The sequence below is a fragment of the Botryllus schlosseri genome, chromosome 4, assembly GCF_051294905.1.
Source record: "Botryllus schlosseri isolate E-star chromosome 4, Bs_hap1, whole genome shotgun sequence".
Taxonomy (NCBI): Eukaryota; Metazoa; Chordata; class Ascidiacea; order Stolidobranchia; family Styelidae; genus Botryllus; species Botryllus schlosseri.
The window spans coordinates 19,909,742-19,928,291 of record NC_137239.1 but is presented as its reverse complement, the minus strand read 5'-3'; the positions used below and the strand labels follow the sequence as shown (position 1 = coordinate 19,928,291).

Below are 18,550 nucleotides of genomic sequence, written 5' to 3'. Positions count from 1 at the left end.
CTGCTTCCAATATTGACTGCAACACAACATAACCACCACATAAAGTGGCAGTTGTAGAAAACGGACAAAACGCAGCTTACTGCAGACCAGGGCTTTGGAGCCGGAGCCCCGGAGCCGGAGCTCTGCATAAAATTCAGCCGGAGCCGGAGCCCGTTATTTGAGGAGCTCCGGCTCAGACGTATTTCATATGATGCTATTATATATGCAATAACCACATCTGCTGATTTATCATAATTGAACAGCAGGCCTGAATTTTAATGCTCTGCACAGCAATGGCATAGATAGATTAAAGTGCGTTCTAGTGCATCTATGATGTTATATCGACAATTGACAAGTATTCAGTATGACGTCACAAGCCGGCACCTATGTCTTCGTTGCTAGATTGGATGTTACTGATGGCTGACAGACTCTAGATTACTGTAGATAGTAATTGTATTCACAGAATTAGTACAGGCAAACTTAGTCCGACATACCACCGCCGCCGCTCTGGCTTCGTTCCTGATCTGGGCCGCAACCCATTACACGTCTTATATTTGATATGTGACGGTTCGTCCCATTCACTTCAACAACCGAGTCCGATACAATATCGGTCACAGTTCCTTTGCTCCACACAGATGTACACCTTGCATTAGGGGGCTTCACAAAGACACTTTCTCCGATGTTGTATGGGTTTAAATGTTTCTTTCTGGAATCGCGGTCTTTTGCTACTCCCCGCTCTCCATCTGGAAGAGTAGACTCATAACGAAATACCCTCTCAGCTGGTACGACATTCTCAAAGTTTGGGGTATTATTATACCAATACACCATTTCACTCACACTACCACCAGTCCTGGCCACCATTCGTTTGATGGTCCTGTGATTTCTTTCAACAATCGAATTTCCGGAATGTTTGTAAGCACAGCTGAATACATGGCCAATTCCCCAATTCCACAAAAATTGTGACATTTTGTGACTTTTGAAGCAACTACCATGCTGGATGCTGGATGACATGTTCGGTAGATTCGGTTATTATCCTCCTCCATATCGCAAATCGACTTGGACCACAATCAATCATACTTAAGTAAGGCTGTCCACTAGGGTTGTTCAGATTTGAAAAATTGTCAGGAAATTTCGATGCTTGTGACCCAAATGATGGTTTAGTACATAAAAACACTTATATGAGCAATTTTGGTCATCTTCGTCGTGATCTTCTATCCCCGAAAAGCCCCCGAAGATGCACGGGGCAATTCTCCTTACTGCTTGATCTGTAGTGTTGACCATGTCACCGGTTTATAGCTTTTGTGACGTTATCATTCGAAAACGGCCATGTAGAGACGAGATATTGCGATAAATCAGATATGTTTTCAAAATGGTATTTAAATGCGGTCCTGTAAAGGCCACATGCATCTCAGTTTTGCTCAGCAAAACATGTCTGTCATGCTCATGGGAATCATGTATTAGTTGCACCATTGACATCGGCTTGATTTGGATCGTACATTGAAGAAGCGCCGTTGGGTTGCAATTCGTGAACAAATACTGATATTCCCAGCTAGTTTTCAGCCATAAGGTATTATTCAAAGGTGTGTAATCTCAGTAATACTTTTCTCAACTTCAAATCATATGTAAAATACCGAGTTATCTTATTTTATGGTAGACTGCAATTTAGTTGAAGAAAAATGCCAGAACCAATGCATCAACACAATGTTCAGCGCTTTCCTTATAGTTATTCATGTCATATTCCATACGTTGGCAACCTCTTCAACAGCTAGAAGGACACGGTCCTGCGTTGGGGTAGTTTCGGGGCAATTTTCTTTCAGATATGACGGATGTAGTAGAACCTCATCTAGAGTCGGTAACTTGGAGTGACTAATGCACTCAGATAAATATCCGACCGTATAGTGACCAGAATATCAGACCAAATAGTGGGCAGACCTGAATCTTGTTCATCGTTGGTCCGCAAAACCGATATCCGCTTTGTTTCAGACATTCTTCTGCAACTAAATTGCAGTCTACCATAAAATAAGATAACTCGGTATTTTACCGATGATTTGAAGTTGAGAAAAGTATTACTGACATTACATACCTTTGAATAATACCTTTTGGCTGAAAACTAGCTGGGAATATCAGTATTTGTTCACGAATTGCAACCCAACGGCGCTTCTTCAATGTACGTTCCAAATCAAGCCGATGTCTATGGTGCAACCAATACAGGATTCCCGTGAGCATGATAGACAGGTTGTGCAGAGTGAAATCGATATGCATGTGACCTTAATAGGACTGCATTCAAGTACAATTTTGAAAACATGGCTATTTTATTGCAATATATAATCTCTACACGGCCGTTTTCAAGTGATAACGTCATAAAAGCTAAAAACCGGTGTCGTGGTCAACATTACATATCCAGTAGTAAGGAGAATTGCCCCGTGAATCTTTGGGGGGTTTTCGAGGATAGAAGATCTCGATGAAGATGACCAAAATTGCTCATGAAAGTGTTTTTATGTACTAAACCATCATTTTGGTCACAAGCATCGGAGTTTCCTGACAATTTTTCAAATCTGAACAACCCTACTGCCCACCAACGTATGTAATGTCTAATGCCAGCCTACTCCATACTTTATCCACCGACAACTGCCCGTGTTCCCACTTGACTGGATGAGGATCAATTTGGCGACATATGTTACAATTGTCAACCACCTGTTTAACCATTTCCCGGCTTACTTCCCGCCCCAAGCAGCGTTCTGCTACATACAATGTTCTATCTGTTCCCAGGTGATGCTTTTCGTGGATCCTCTTGACACGATCTTCCACCGCTTGACTTTGCGGGGCAACTCCCACACAAACTTTCTGGTACCAAGTACGCGGTACCCTTGTCAAAGCATCGGCTATGTTTTTTGCAGAGGAGACCAAACGGATATCGACTTTCATATCATATTCTTCAATCAACTGTGCCATCAAACCCAACCTTCTTCTCACAATCATTTCACTCAAGCCATGCACTCTTGGTCGGTTCAAATCCTCCAAAATTGATCTCACCCAGTTGTAAACACTGGCAGAATCAGTAATAATCTCGACTTTCCTTACTCTCCATTTTAGCACTAGATTCAGTCCCTTCACCACAGCCTCCAATTCTGCAACATTAATGTGAGCACCATCATCCTGCTTTCTCATCCAGGCCGCATCTTCCACTACATGACCATCCACCATCAGACAACACCCAATTCCTAGGTTACTAGCATCACACCAAAGTTGCGCCCTTCCTCCAGCAGGAGCTGGCCAAATTCCCCCCACCGGATCTTTCTCTTTCAACCTTGCAAGGATTTCGCCAGCTAGTTGTGACACATGATGCGGTACCGTTTCGTCCCACGCCACTTCATTAGCAAGGGGCTTTACGTAACTGCAAGCAATCCACAGCCAGCCGGCCACAGGGTAGTGACCGATAAGTTTACCAAACATAGAAAAGAGCTGCCTCTTTGACCATACTTCACCAGAGTCTGGCAGGATTCCATCTCTGGCCCATTCATACGAACCCGCAGCCGTCGCAGAGACTCTCAGTCCTAGTACCCGTGCATCGTTTAATGGGACAGGCTCCTTTGCTCTCAGCCCATACCGTAATAAGTGCGTCTTCACCGTTTCCACATCCACGATACTGGCATCAACAAATATATCATCGATATAATGATCTGTTCCACATTTTATCTCTTGACTCTGCGACAACACCACCGACAGGATCTTTGACATAACTTTTGGCGCAACATTGAGGCCAAATCCCATACGTGTCATGACGTATTTCTTTCCGCCATGCTGCACAATTTGAAATGTGTGCAAGCGCTCTGAAATGTGAATCTTCAGATATGCTTTTTGCAGATCTAAGATATATGCATGTGTACCTTTCTTCCGCCATTCTCTCAGTTTTTCTTGGCACACCACAACATCGGCACCGGGATGACTCATCACATGACTATTCATCTCGCGGTAATCCATAACTGGTCGCACCTTTTTTGATTTGTTTGGTTGTTTTATTGCCATCAGAGGGATCAGACCCTTTTGACGTCCATGAACGTCTGGGTTGTATTCTTCCAACCAGCTGTTTTGAATCCATTGATTCACCTCATGATGGAACTCTTCTTGGCACTCAGGGGGAATCGCGTACCCCGGACAACGGTTTGACAAGGTTGGTTCTTCATTCGTCCATTTCCACTCTACAACCCACTTTGAACCATCAAAAATAGCGTTAAAATCTTTATCATCAATTACCAGCTTCTCCACTTCTTCTTCAATCAACTTCTCATCTTCTTCTTCACTCAGCTTCTCATCTTCTTCTTCACTCAACTTCTCAACTTCATCTTCAATCGGCTTCTCAACTTCTTCTTCGCTCAACTTCACAACTTCTTCTTTAATCGGCTTCTCATCTTCTTCACTCAACTTTTCATTTTCTTCCTGACAACTCACACCGACAGCAGCATATGTGGGAAGTGCACCAAACTGTACTCGAAGATCTGGACCAACAAACACCCCATCCATCATCTCGATCACATCCGTCCCCAGAATCACCCTTGCATCACAAACCAGACGAGTTGCTATTAAAACTTCCATACTGAGGTCAACTTTGTCAATTTCTAGTTTGACTGTGGCTTCACCATGGCAACGTGTTAATTCACCATTCAACATTTCCACAACTAGTTTCGGTCCCTTCATTGGCACGCCCAATTGCTTACACACATCTTCTCGCACCACTGATCTCTGGCAACCACTATCAACGAGAGCTTCTACAGATAGTCCAAATATTTTTACAGAAATGATTGGCAGCACCTTTTTCCTCACTGTCGGTGGCTGGGGAACCCATCCGATGCTGACCGTTCCCCATTGCCGTTTCCCCGATTGATTGGCCGTGTAGCACCGTTCTTGCAGAACCGAGCTATATGACCAGGGTTACCACACTCAAAACAGTCTATTGGCGGCTGTCCACGGCCATAACTACGTCTCCATTTATCTCTATTTGGGCACTCGCGTGCTATATGTCCGTCTTTCCCACAAGCGAAGCACTCAAAAGTCTTCCTTTTATATGTGCCAGCCGCACAGAGCATACCAACAGGCACCCTGGTGGACAAGATCATTCTAGCTCGTATCACCAATTCACCAATTTTCAGTTTCTCAATTTCAGCAAGAGATTTTAGCTGGCATGCCACATCGATCGGAAGCCCCGTCACAAAAGCGCACTTTACTATCGGTTCTGAAGCATCAGGATCCATACCCACAAGAGCAGCTAGTCTCTGGAGGTCAGCTACGAAAACATCAACACTCTTACCTTCTTGAAGAGTCCTACGCTGAAACTGGCCGTACCCATCGTAACAATTGACGCCAAACGCTGCCAAGAGAGCAGCCTTTACTTTATTGTACTCCTTTTTATCCTCATCACTCAATTGTCTATATACTGAGAACGCCGCGGTGCCCAACAGTAGAGGAACATATTCTTCTGGCTTGTTACCTCGCAGTTTCACAACAGTCTCAAATTTATCAAGCCACACAGCTACATCGCCCGAAGTAGCGAAGTCCACATACAAAGGCATAAGGTCCGTTATCCTCACCGTCGACATACTACCGCGATAGCTTGTAGATAGTAATTGTATTCACAGAATTAGTACAGGCAAACTTAGTCCGACATACCACCGCCGCCGCTCTCACGTTCTCCCCACACCAGTGCCTCTCGCAGGTCACGGTGCACATACAACGCATGCAAACCACACTTACTATAGATAACTAACCTATGGGTAGATTAGTAATCTATATAGACCAGGAATGGCCAATTTTTTCCGGTAAAGGGGCACATGCAATTGACGAACGAGTGCACGGTCCACTAGCCGCGCCAAGCGTGTAAAATCTTCAAAGTTTATAAATAAATTGGGTCAATAATATTATTACTTGAGTATATTGCGGGTCTACTGTATACCGCCCGCTAGGCTCAGTCTGCAAGGACGTGACTATTCGACATCTGGCCACATCGATATCGAAGGTCTCCGATAATATGCGACAATCATTTTGTGCCTACATTTCACCGTCGACGATCTTTATGTGAGCTCAAACGCGAAAAGATTTTCTCCCGTAGTTGCGAATACAGTTAGACTCAATCGGGTAAAATAGGCGTTTTTTTTTTCATTTTCAGTAGGAGGTAGCCTACCAAGCAAGAAATCATGTGACAATTGAACACGCTTAGCGTGAAGAAAAATTTCACTACTATTTTAGTTTATTGTAATGTACGACAATTTACTGAAAATGTGACTGGACCCTGGATCTCCCAATGCGTCGGAACTGATATTTTAGTCATCAACATCCCAAGTGTCGCAGCCAGACTTGTAATTTTTGGTTGGTATTGCAAGTTCACAATCTGAGCAATTCATTTTCGATAATATAATAGGAAATTACCTCGTGGGCCACATTTGGCCCGTGGGTTGGGCACCCCTGATATAGACAGGCCCATTCGATAATTTCAGAGCCGGAGCTGGAGCCGGAGCAGTGGTAATAATGCGGCGCTGGAGCCGGAGCTCATGTATGATAGAAGGAAGCGCTGGAGCTGGAGTGGTTAAAATTTACGGCTGCTACAAAGCTCTGCTGCAGACATACCTGTACTTTGTCTGTGGCTGTAGATACCCTGCCGCCTGTATTCTTGAATGTCACTTGGGCTGAGTATAGCCCAGAAAAATAGGTAGTATGTTAATATTTCTTGAAGATTGCGGTCAGTATTTTACACATATACCATCAGAAATTTTTCAATACCTACCAACTTATTCCGTGAACATAGCTATGCCTAATATGTGCCAAACCCATGTGCACAGTACATATTTATAAAATCTAAATATATAATCTCTTTGTGACAGAAACCAGTTTTGGAAATCTGATTAAAGTCATCAATGACAATACCAAGGATATCACGAAAGTTCGTGTCCTTGAATACTTCATACATGAACGGCTGCATGAACCGGATTTTGAAGTCTACCCACAAATGAAGAGAGTCGATTCACATCACTACTACAAAGGTTGTTACGACAAGGAAATCAAAGTTGATGATGAATTAATCACATTTGATGAAACTGTGTCGCTGTGCAACAAGGGTACCACCTCTGGAACTATCACCGCTATAGTTGGACCGGCAGGATCAGGAAAAACCATCCTTTCTCGCAGAATAGCTCGGCAAGCACTGAACATTGGCACTGTAGAAGAGCAAGTGACATCCAACGGATGTAAAATGGTACATTACATTGAATTGAAGGATATACTAGTAGAGGAACATATCAAACCAGCTAACTTTTTGTTCGGTGGCCTGTACCAGAGTGAAAAAGAAGACGATGCAGCTTTCGCGTGGCTGAATGAACATCAATCTAATGCAGTAATAATTTTTGATGGTCTTGATCAGGTGACATGGGATTTTGATGGAAATAATCGCAGGAAAATGACAAGTTTTGAAAGAGCAAACACCTCAAGAATCTTCTACAACATGTTATCTCGCAATATCCTTTGTGATGTTCCAATCATCATAACTTCACGCGAGTTTAAGGTGTCAGAGTTGCCAGAAAGCGCCCGACCTCACAACATTGTTGCTATGAATGGTCTGACTGTGGATGACATGCAAAAACTTTTTGCCGGTCTTATCGGAAATAATTGGGAGAAACACTGGGAACTAGTCGAAACTATGTCACCAAAGTGTCGCAAGCTGGTGTCTGTACCAGTTCTCTTAATTCTAACGGCGGCTATAATGGGTAGGAACCCCAGTGGATCTCCTCCCACCACTGTTACGGAATTGTACAATAGGATAATTTCTAATCTTGGCAGTATAGAAAGCACCCGAATTAACCACCAAATCCTCGAGATAATTTATAAACTGAAGGCAATGTCATTTCATGGTATGAAGGAAGAAAAATTTCTGTTCAGCGAGAATGATTTGAAGGAATTTGGTGTATCTTCGGATGATGTTCGAGATTTAATGGCCAAAGTTCCTCGCAATGATCTTCTCAGTCAATATCCAAATGACAGCGATTTCACATTTTACTTCTGCCATGAAAGCCTTCAAGAATTTTTGGCTGCAAGCTTTGTAGCAGAGATGAGCCCTCATGAATTCCATGAAATGTTTAACTTGAAATCGGCTGGGAACTTCCATCTTTATGACGAAAGATGGTCTACCGTTCGAACATTTTTGTCAGGAATCATCTATTCGAAATCAATAAACAATCTTCACAAAGGTAAGGCATTAAGGCACTATCATCCAACATTGCAGTGATTTCTGAAGTAAAATGACCTGTAATTCAATGAAGGCCAAACAACCTCTATTTTATGAGCCCTGTCTTATGTGGTATAATCATAGGCGCTGAACTCAGGTATGCTAAGCAGCTCGGGTACCCAGAATTCTGTTACGCATATGTCCCTGCCTGACTAGCTGGTGAATTACGTGATTTAGAATTAAGCAATGTATTCCGTAATGCTACTGCTCCTGTGAGCAAATCAGCAGCAATAGATAAATCGAACGCAAGTAATCAGAAAACGCGACACTGGGCAACAAGGCTGAGACCTCGATACTACAGATGTCACTTTCTATAATCGCAAAATATATCAGGTCTGCTGTGATTGTGATGCCATACTGGCTCTAGACTAGACATTGAACATGGACGGAATTAATTAAAATACATACTGGCTGTGAACAGACTCAAGCGGCGTGATTGATTTTGTTTTGCGCCAATACTAAAACACAAGACACAAGCGTCAGAAGATGTGATGCAGGCTCTTGATATCGACAGTTTTGACTCCTCGGAAATTAGTGTCATTACTGAACAGAGTCCACAACAGACTTGGCATTTGTGAAAATAATTCTGGCAACTTTAGTTTATTAGCCGTCGCCGAAGATGCATATTCATTTGTTCTTGAGAGGGAGTGATTGGAATCTGGTTGTCAGCCTGTGTATTGACGAATATGTTGCGTATTCACAGGTGATTGCGAGCTCGCTAATTGAATGCACTGTCGGACTCGCTAAATAATCTTCTTGTAGCAAGAGATGTCATGTATATATACCATAGTTGCGAGTTATTTTGCGCGAAAAAAGAGGAAGCTGATCCGAATGATGTATTACACTGATCAACACTATTTATATTGACTTTGATCAGACAATCGTTCTTGACTAACTTTTGGGCGTTGAATTCAAAAATGACTCACGTTTTTGTCTATCATGTCAATTTTTTGGGTTAGGCACCCAGCACATTGACTCATAACCCACATTATAGCACTATTTTTAATATTTTTTATGTATTGTATAAAGTGTTTCAAAAACCACAAGCAGTCGAAAGTATATCAATAGACTTCAAATAAACATTTGCACTGCTTTATTTGGTTGATTTAAACCGATATTGCTTCTACATGACAAATAAAGTGAGAGTTTCAGGGTCCAAATTTACGCTAATAACCTATTATTCTGCAGGTGGTCTAGTTTGATACTCGAGTAACAGTCACCTAACATATGTAAGCTTCAATCTACTCTGGTATCATACCCACATCATCTTCAGGTGTTGAGGGACATTTTCTCCTTGTCCATCTCTGACTACGTCAAGGTTTTTAGGGAAATTATTCCGATATTTTAGCTTTTTTGAATATCTGCTGTCCGACGTAAAGATATGGCAGTGACACCTGTGTATCAGGGTTACATGTGCATTAGGGTTGTCCATAATTTGGAAAATCTTACAAATCCTCCGTTGTAATGTCTTATTCTATAGATTATTAATAAAAAACGACACTGGGCCTAAAAGAAGCTCACAGTAAGGCCGTTAAGATTTCGTGCAAAGCGTTTGAAAGTAGCGGCTGAAGAATAGGCGTGCCACCGACCATAGAACGGCGAGAAGACTATTAACCACGAAACCACGGGTCTTGATTGGCTCATTGGCTATGCTTCAATGATCACGGCAGAAGCAGCTTGCTGATTAGGTGATCAAGGAGTCTGCAACCGGCGGCGATTCTGCAAGCGCATTTTATGTAGGTTGACAGATAATGATTTAAGATTGATTCAGGGTATGTTGAGGTACGAAATACATGATGAACAAACAACAACAGCTTCACAAGAAAGTCTAAACTCTAAAGCATGACCGCTTTATTGTTAAGGAAACCGCCGTACCCTATATGCCTTGTTTTTAAAGGGAAAGCATAGGCGCTTATGCAAGTGGCAACGGATTCCCAGTTTCGGAAAGGATATATCATTATTCAATACAAAGATAAAGCTTAACAATGACACTATAATTTGTGTGATCTTATTGGGCTCAGGTTGTAGTACATAGTTAAAGTTTTGAATGCTCTAGGGAACGGCTGAATCAGACAGTTAGGCTTAGCACCTATCAGATATTTACAGCAAATTGAATTCATTTGTACGTGTTTTCAAAGTCCCTAATGATGCTGCAGAAACGAGGTTTAAATGCAAGCACAGACTGTGCTTGATATGTTATACAGACTATGCTGGATACGATGCACTATGCAGCATTGCCTGTGCTTACCTTTACATCCTACACCCCTTTTCTGCGCGAATATTAAGGACTTTGACATCATTTCCAGCATAGTATGTGCTTACTATTACACCTCTTTTCTGCGTCATCATCAAGCACTTTTGCAACACTTGCAACTGAATACAGTTTGATGCAAGCATCTGACAAGTTCCAAGCATAACCCGCTGGTTTAGCCGATCCTTAGAGCTTTCAAAACTTCAACTATGAACTACAGCCTGAGCCCATGCAATAAGATCACGCAAATTACAGTGTCATTGTTAAGCTTTATATTTGTATTCAATAATGATATATCCTTTCTGAAACTAGGAATCCGTCGCCACTTGCATAAACGCCTATGCTTTCCCTCGTTGAAAACAAGGCATATAGGCTACGGCGGTTTCCTTCACAATAAAGCGGTGATGCTTTAAACGTTTTTGTGAAGCAACTGTTGTTTGTTCATCATGTATTTCGTACCTCAACATACCCTGAATCAATCCTAAATCATTATCTATCTACCTACATACAATGCGCTTTCAGAATCGCCGCCGGTAGCACACTCTTTGATCACCTAATCAGCAGCTGCTGCTGTCGTGGTCATTGAAGCATAGCCGATTACCCAATCAAGAGCCGTGGTTTCGTGATTACTGGTCTTCTCGCCGTTCTATGGTCGGTGGCACGCCCATTCTTCGGCAGCTACTTTCAAACGCTTTGCACGAAATCTTAACGGCCTTCATGTGAGCTTCTTTCAGTCTCAGTGTCGTTTTTTATCGATAATCTATAGAATAAGACATTACAACGGAGGATTTGTAAGATTTTCCAAATTTTGGACAACCCTAATGTGCATCCTCATTGTCTAACCACTAGAAAACACAATATTTCAAAGCTGACACATATGATTCAATCGTGCTTGTGATATTGCAATAATTCAATGTTTCTATATTACTCTCAATGTTTCTGTAATATTCACGTAGACTAACTGAGTGTGCAATTGTTACTGCACCCTATGACTTTGCCATTTTGGAGAATGGCACACTTTAGTGTTCTTTTTGAGCTACCTATTGGCATTTGCCATTCACGTGACTTGAAAATCGGGATTCCCAACTCCTCCGGTAATCCATGGTAACGGTATCAGGCCAATGTCAGTGTCACGGCAATACACAAAGCTACCGAAAGTAGGCCTACGAAGAAAAGCCTGTTTCTCCTGATTGATAGTGAAATACCTTCTCTACCTTGCCAAGTAATCTTTTCTCACTTCATAAGGATGTCAAAAGCTCTGAAGATGTCTATTCCAAGTCCCAAAGGTTATATCAGATCAATAACTCGTGTTGATGGACTACTCTACTTTCTGAATCAACTTCGATTTCAAAATTTTTATGATTTGGCCAGCTATCCCTAAGATCTTCATCTTGATCCAAATTATCGAGCGTATAAGAATTTCAGGTTACACTGGATAAGCTACAAGTGGCATTAGACCTATAGCTGATGGTAAATGTCATGTTTATTTTTCTTGCAATATCCTGCAGTTGGAATCAAATATGTGTGTGAAATATCCTCGGATAATTGCTTCCTCTAACCAAAAATGGGCGAAAACATCGGCCCAGATCGATACCAGTTCCTTTTCCCTACATAATACAATCAAGCCAATGGTAAAAGTGTAGATTTTTAGATGAAATGGAAAAGTAATATCGCAAAATTTGTGAAAATTCGCATATTTTGGGCATATGTCGTAGAGCAAAAAGTTGACGTGAGAGAAAAAAACCAGATGCAATTTTGGATTCAGCACCCCAAAATTAGCCTAGATCAAGTGCCAAATCAAAGTCGACAAATATTTTCGTTCAAAATTGTTGCCCAGTGTTATCGGCATTGGTGCATGTACTTGACCCTAATAAATTGATGTTACCTAGGTACATTTGAAATCAATTCGGCTGCCTGGCTACCCCCTGCTTAATACTATCGTAATTTTATTACCATATAAAGCGACGTGATATTGAACGCTTGCTAGTCGGCTCATCCGTCATGACATCACCCGAGTGATGTCATCAATCCCACATACCTACGGAAAATTGGAGTTCAGCACCTATGGGAATAATTCTAATATAGTTTGACTGCACTCTTACATGAAGGTTCGAAATAATTTGTCTCAAGAACTTCCAGCGTATTATTTTTTACTACTTATCACCTATTCTGCTGAAATTAATGTATTTATCGTTCTGCTGTGTCACAGTCTCAGATCGGGAAGAGAAACAAAAGGTTCTTTCTCGGTCGCTTCTTTCGCAACTGAAGAAGATGAAGGAATATGAAAGTCACTTTCGTATGGAATTATACACCGCAATTTATGAAACTGATGCTGACGATCTGATGAAACCACTATCAGAGATCAATTTATCTGGCATATCATTAAGTCATGATGAAGCTCATGTAATTGGATCACTGATATCAAGGAGTGGAAGTCTTGAATATTTGAATTTACGAAACTGCAGCATTGATGATGAGCTGCTGAAAATTATCTCAAGATGTCTGAAGAATCGATGCCAAGTGAGTCTTTTCATAAACAAATTTTGTTTGCGTTTAGCAGTAAACAATATCAAGTCAAGTTGATTTGTGTCTGGCAATATGCTTCTCGTCTCATACAACAGTTAACATACTGGCTCATTGACTTTGTAAATGGTGCTATGTCAGATTTTTTGCAACTTGACTATTCCCTTTTTGAAATGGAGGAATTTGAATTTTAAAGATGTGGATTCGATGGGATAATTCGAATTGTGGTAAAGCCTGTGATAAAGCTCGCGTATTTCATTGTTTGCGATCATCGACCCGCTATTTGACAGCACTTCCGGACACGTTGGCAAGCTTATTATACGCATAAGTTCGCCAACGCAAAGAGATTGGATAATCGTCATTTACGCATTACTTAACCCTAAACCCCGTTGAATCATGTGTGATTGAAACTGAGACTTCAAAGTGATATCAGACAAAAATCAAAGTGAGAAGGAACAGGTATATTTTCCAGTAAAGGTAAATATCAATGTTTTGTAAATCTGCTCAGGCTTGTCAATTAATTTCCATCCAAAATAGCTAAGGTTCAGTTCTCTGACAATAAAATCGAAACAGAATATATGTGTGTTAACTATACTGATGCACATTCAATACGATTGAATCAAATGTTTATTGCTATTGCGGTGTTGAGATGAACTTTCGGTTCTGTAAGCCTTTGAAGAAAAGTGAAAACCATATATTTCCAAAAATGTTACTGTTATGGTTTTCCGGGATTTAGAGATGGATATAGCACCATTTTGAATTCGAGGGGCGATATTTTGCTATTCACAGTTCAATTTCTAATACCGTAGACGGGGTATCTTTGGACAATTTTTCACAATTTCGCTTTATATCTTGGAAATGCTTCAGTGCAGGGGGGCAAGTTTTGTGTTTTTCTTGGGTTATGGAGAAAAGATTAGAATTAACTACCGTAATTTTCCATGTGTAATACGCACCCGCAAAATGGCATGTACGTTGTGGGAAAAAGCTTGATTTTCCCCCTGTCCAAAGTTCCCCCGTTCTGATAAAATATGAGGGGGTAACTTTGAAAACAACATTTTTTCATATTGATCCAAGGGGGAGCCTGTTGAGATTTCTGCACTAGATTAAGACTACTCGAGAGATATCTACTGCCAAGTTTTTAATCTATGGCTCACATGCTATCAATGCTTGGTTGTAATAATTTTATTAACCATCATATATAATGAAATTGACCACCGCCATTATTTTATCAATGTTGTGTCAAGTTTATCTGGTAGTGAAAAGAATCCACCTTTTATTGAGACTAGCCCACTTGTGGTACTGTTTCCTCATTAAGAAGAATTGGACATCCAGCGGCAACCCTTCTCCATGAATAACAATTTGAATATTTTACTGCTTATTGTCCAAAGTTACCCAAGTTCAAAGTTACCCCTGTTTACGGTATTCAAATCATATCCTTTTCGAGTAATCTAAATTATTCTGAAGTAAATTATGATGGTGTCTACTCAGAGATGGTCAGTAATGAAGTACTTCTACTCTACTTGAGTACTTCAAAAAGTAGAAGTACTTCACTACTGACCACCTCTGGCAGAGGTGATCAAATTAGTCAAGTAATTTTCCGCTACTTTGGTACTTACTCAAGTAGATCTAACTCCCTATGGTTTTGTGATCTGCTTACTTTTCGCTATTTTCAGTTTGTCAAGTATTTTAATCCTCCAATCAGGAAGATAGCCTGAGGAATTTCGGGGCTGTTTTCACAGAGTATCATCATTTAATTTTCACAAAAGTTGAGTAAAGCCCAGAATTTGCGTTGCGCTTTGCGAACGGTGGATATGGAGTGACCTATATGATTTCACGAAAGTATCGGTGAATATAATTTAGGTAACGGGTTGTGTGGTTCCGTTCACACGGCCTTGTCGCCCATATAAAATATTTCATAACGTTTCAAACTGATGTTTCGCAATCTACCATTCACTTATATTGTAATATAGCAGTCCATGGCGTGTCCTAATCTGGGAAACAGTGGACTCTTGACTTTTTTCAGGTATAGACCTGTTTTAACATACCACCTTTGAAACTTTCTGGACTAAAGACATGAAATACATTTTCCACTTTTAGAAGTAGTATTTATATTTTCTCTTTCAATTCCCGGTATCATACTTTGAGTTCTAATTAGTTTTAGGTCGTTTGTCTGGAGAACATACATGTTGAAGTGTAAAAGCAATTGTAGTAATGCCTTTAATTTCCGGAAATAAAGCTACACAATAAGGCATTTTTACGATCCTCCATATTTTTTAGTAACGTTTACTAATCGCGCCAAGTGTTTACACCGAATCCGATACAAATTCTCCGTATTGCTCTTCGACAAAACTACGGGCCTTATGATATGGGGAATGGTGCCATACCATGATATTTCCTGAAACGGGCTGTTCGAGTAGACAGAGGATTTGTATCGCATTTCATATCAATACTATCAATTTCATCTCAGGATGTGGACTTATGCTTATGCTGTCGAAAATTGGATAACTCCTGGTATGCATCAATATGAATCGGGCTCTGCAACTTTTTGCATAGCTCAATTTGTAGCTCTTGACAATCCATGCGAACGAATTACGATCGTTTTCACAACTACTTACGTACTTGAGTATATTTAAAGTCAGTCAATTCTACTTATACTTCAAATAGTTTTGGGTTGCTCATGGAAGAATTACTTCTACTTGAGTAGCTTTCTTGACTACTTTGACTACCTCTGCATTTACGGCATTCAATCTGCTGAGTATGTCTCTAGATGTCTAAGATGCCTTCGCTTTACATCGATCAAATTGATCTGGGAAGCAACCACTTCTCAGCAGCAGCATGTCGTTTGTTCCTTGGATATCACAAGAATGAACAACAATCTGCAAATCTTCGGTGGAGAGTGAGTTTGGTACAAGTGTTTTTATAGAGGTTTGGTTCTTTAAACATGCTTCAAAGTGGCTCATGGTAAATTACATGACCTCGACTCTGGCTACATTTTGGAATTTCTATAATACCAATAACAATAGGGGAGAGTAGGCAAAGATGAGACACTTCTGATAATTGAACGCCAGATCATTTCATGCCAAATCAACCAATTTTTTTTCAAAAGATAACCCTATATGGTCATGGATTTTATTCCAATCGCACACAAAAGGAGACGGTCATCTTCAAATCAGAAAAAAAACAAGTCGTTACCATTTTATCGCAGTAAAAAATACCACTTTTTGCATTCATTGAACCATGTCAAAATGGCCTTTCTGAACAAATTATTTTACAATAGTCTTCATGCATGATGGGCTTGAGTTTTCCTGGGTGAATGAATGTTTTTGAGTAAACTTCAAATTTGAACAATAATTTGATGGATATTCCAAAAGGTTATGGGGCAAATTAGCAGAGGCAGTTAAGCTCCCAAAGAAATCAGCCATACGTGACAGAATTTTCTGGGTTGAATTATGAAAAAAGATTGGAATTTGTATTTCTATTGATAAGGTCGCGGCATGCGCCCATATTGCTCTTGCTGCAATAACACCTGGATAATTAAAATCGCACCATTTTATAATCAAATTCGACTGGCTGATAATGGCCTAAGTAGGCCGTAGGCCTCGGGCTGATATTAACCAGCGCGAGAATCATTTGTATGCAAAATGAGTCATTGACATCTGATGCGCGCTATCGTCGCTGGTTTGATTTAGCGTGTCCGCATGCAGGCCTACACGCTATAATTGCTGGCATGGACTATGATGTGCTCAAGGCTAGGCCTGATATCGTTACCAGCCTGAACTATTGAGTCTACAGCAGGACTGGAGCATATGATAACATCGCTGACCTAAACTATAGCGTCTGCTACAGGCCTTGCATGATTTGCTTGCTATCTCCACCTATGCGATTGTTAAATCATACTGGCTTAAGACTGACAGCGGGAAATTGAATAATTTTCAATCGCGCAATTGGCCACGAACAGACGCAATTGATCAGCGGTAATACTAAACATCAGAAAATGTGCGTCAGAAAAGATACGACAGGCCTGAATCACCTGAAATCGGTGCCATTACAGGACAGATTCCACAGCAGACTTTAATCATATTAATTTGTGAAAAAGTTCGTCGTCACCTCACTGAGGTTGCGTATTCAATTGTTCGAGCACGTGATGGCGAATAGTGAATGGTTGATCTTGAAGCGAGATTGAGGAATCGCTAATTAACCGCTGGACTCGCTGGCAAGCGTAGACGCATAAATTCGTCAACATTATGGAGCTTGTCCTATCCATGTATTATGGGCATTTACGCATGTACTTAACCGTGATAAATTGATGCTAACTTGGCAAATTTGAAACAATTTCAAACCCCTCCCTTTTTCACCTGGCCATTCCAGGTAAAAATAAAAGTATGCGCCTATGTTCATGATGTTACTAGTTGATGGATCTTATTTGGAATAAACTGGGGCTGTAACGAACAAGAATTGCGGGGGTGTCTGATCTTGAACACAGCGTGTCTCATGTTATCGCAAATCAAATTCATAGATTTATCATTCAGGCATCCTTTTTTGATGGCGAAACGATTATGTGAACTCGATTAGAGAGTTCAATTGCAAATTACCAACCCTGTCGTGCCATCTTCCCCGGAAAAGGGCCAACGAAACGACCCCTAGCTTGAGAACCGCTATCCAAGACTAAAGCATCCGAACAGCCTAACACTAGGAATGCACTGTTCTCTCAAAATTGTGATTACAATTAGTCTTATTACAGTAAATTATAGGTATTTAATTTATTTTTATTGTACTTTTTGCGAGGACAAGGGTACCCATATTAAAATCACTATATGTGACACTAAATCGCTTGCAGCGCGAAGTAAATTTCCAGTAGCATACATCTTCCCTGAAAAAAGATAAGTTTATGTTGATTTACGAAAAAATTTCAGCTCCCTTGAAGCCTTCAAAATTCCAGACATTTAGGCATATTTCAGTATTACCTCCCGGATGCAGTTTAACCAGTGAAATTCCGGACATGTCAAGGAAATTCTGGACGTATGGCAAACCTACCCTATGTATTACAGTATTTGTACCATTTTAGGTAATTCAAATGACCATCCCCAACATGGAGTCGGAGCAATTGATATCTATTTTGACAAACGATGGAGGAGATCTTATAAACATAGGCGGGGATCATGGTGTCAGAGGATGTTTTAACCTGAAGGTGAAAGATAAATTTATTTGAAATCACGAGACTTGCGGTCTGTGTAAAATACTTCATTGCTGACAAACTATTTCTGCTTTCACAGGAATCAAAACTCGTCTTCGCAGTCGTTCATAGTCTTGCAATAGTGGCCTTTTATTCGGTAATTTTCGAGGCTAAGAATATAGAACTTCTCGACGGAGAATTGTACGCCAGGCAAGAAGATTTGCAGAAGTTATTGACACCAAAAGCGGGAAAGGTCAGACCCTGGGAATTTATCTAAAACATCCGATGTATTTGCTGTGCTCTCTTGGCTTTGCCAGTTTATTGGAGGTGATCATTAAACATATTCCCTGTTAGT

At 40.7% G+C, this 18,550-nt stretch overlaps 1 protein-coding gene across 1 annotated transcript in view; it reads left to right on the top strand.

The window, feature by feature from the left end:
- Window positions 1-18,550, top strand: part of LOC145437313 (uncharacterized) — a 43,424-nt gene that overhangs the window by 12,485 nt on the left and 12,389 nt on the right. Inside the window, exons 5-9 of the mRNA XM_080314511.1 lie at window positions 6,852-8,210; window positions 12,709-13,019; window positions 15,790-15,918; window positions 18,088-18,210; window positions 18,296-18,448. Coding sequence (XP_080170637.1) covers window positions 6,852-8,210; window positions 12,709-13,019; window positions 15,790-15,918; window positions 18,088-18,210; window positions 18,296-18,448 — 2,075 coding nt within the window. The remainder of the gene's footprint in view (window positions 1-6,851; window positions 8,211-12,708; window positions 13,020-15,789; window positions 15,919-18,087; window positions 18,211-18,295; window positions 18,449-18,550) is intronic.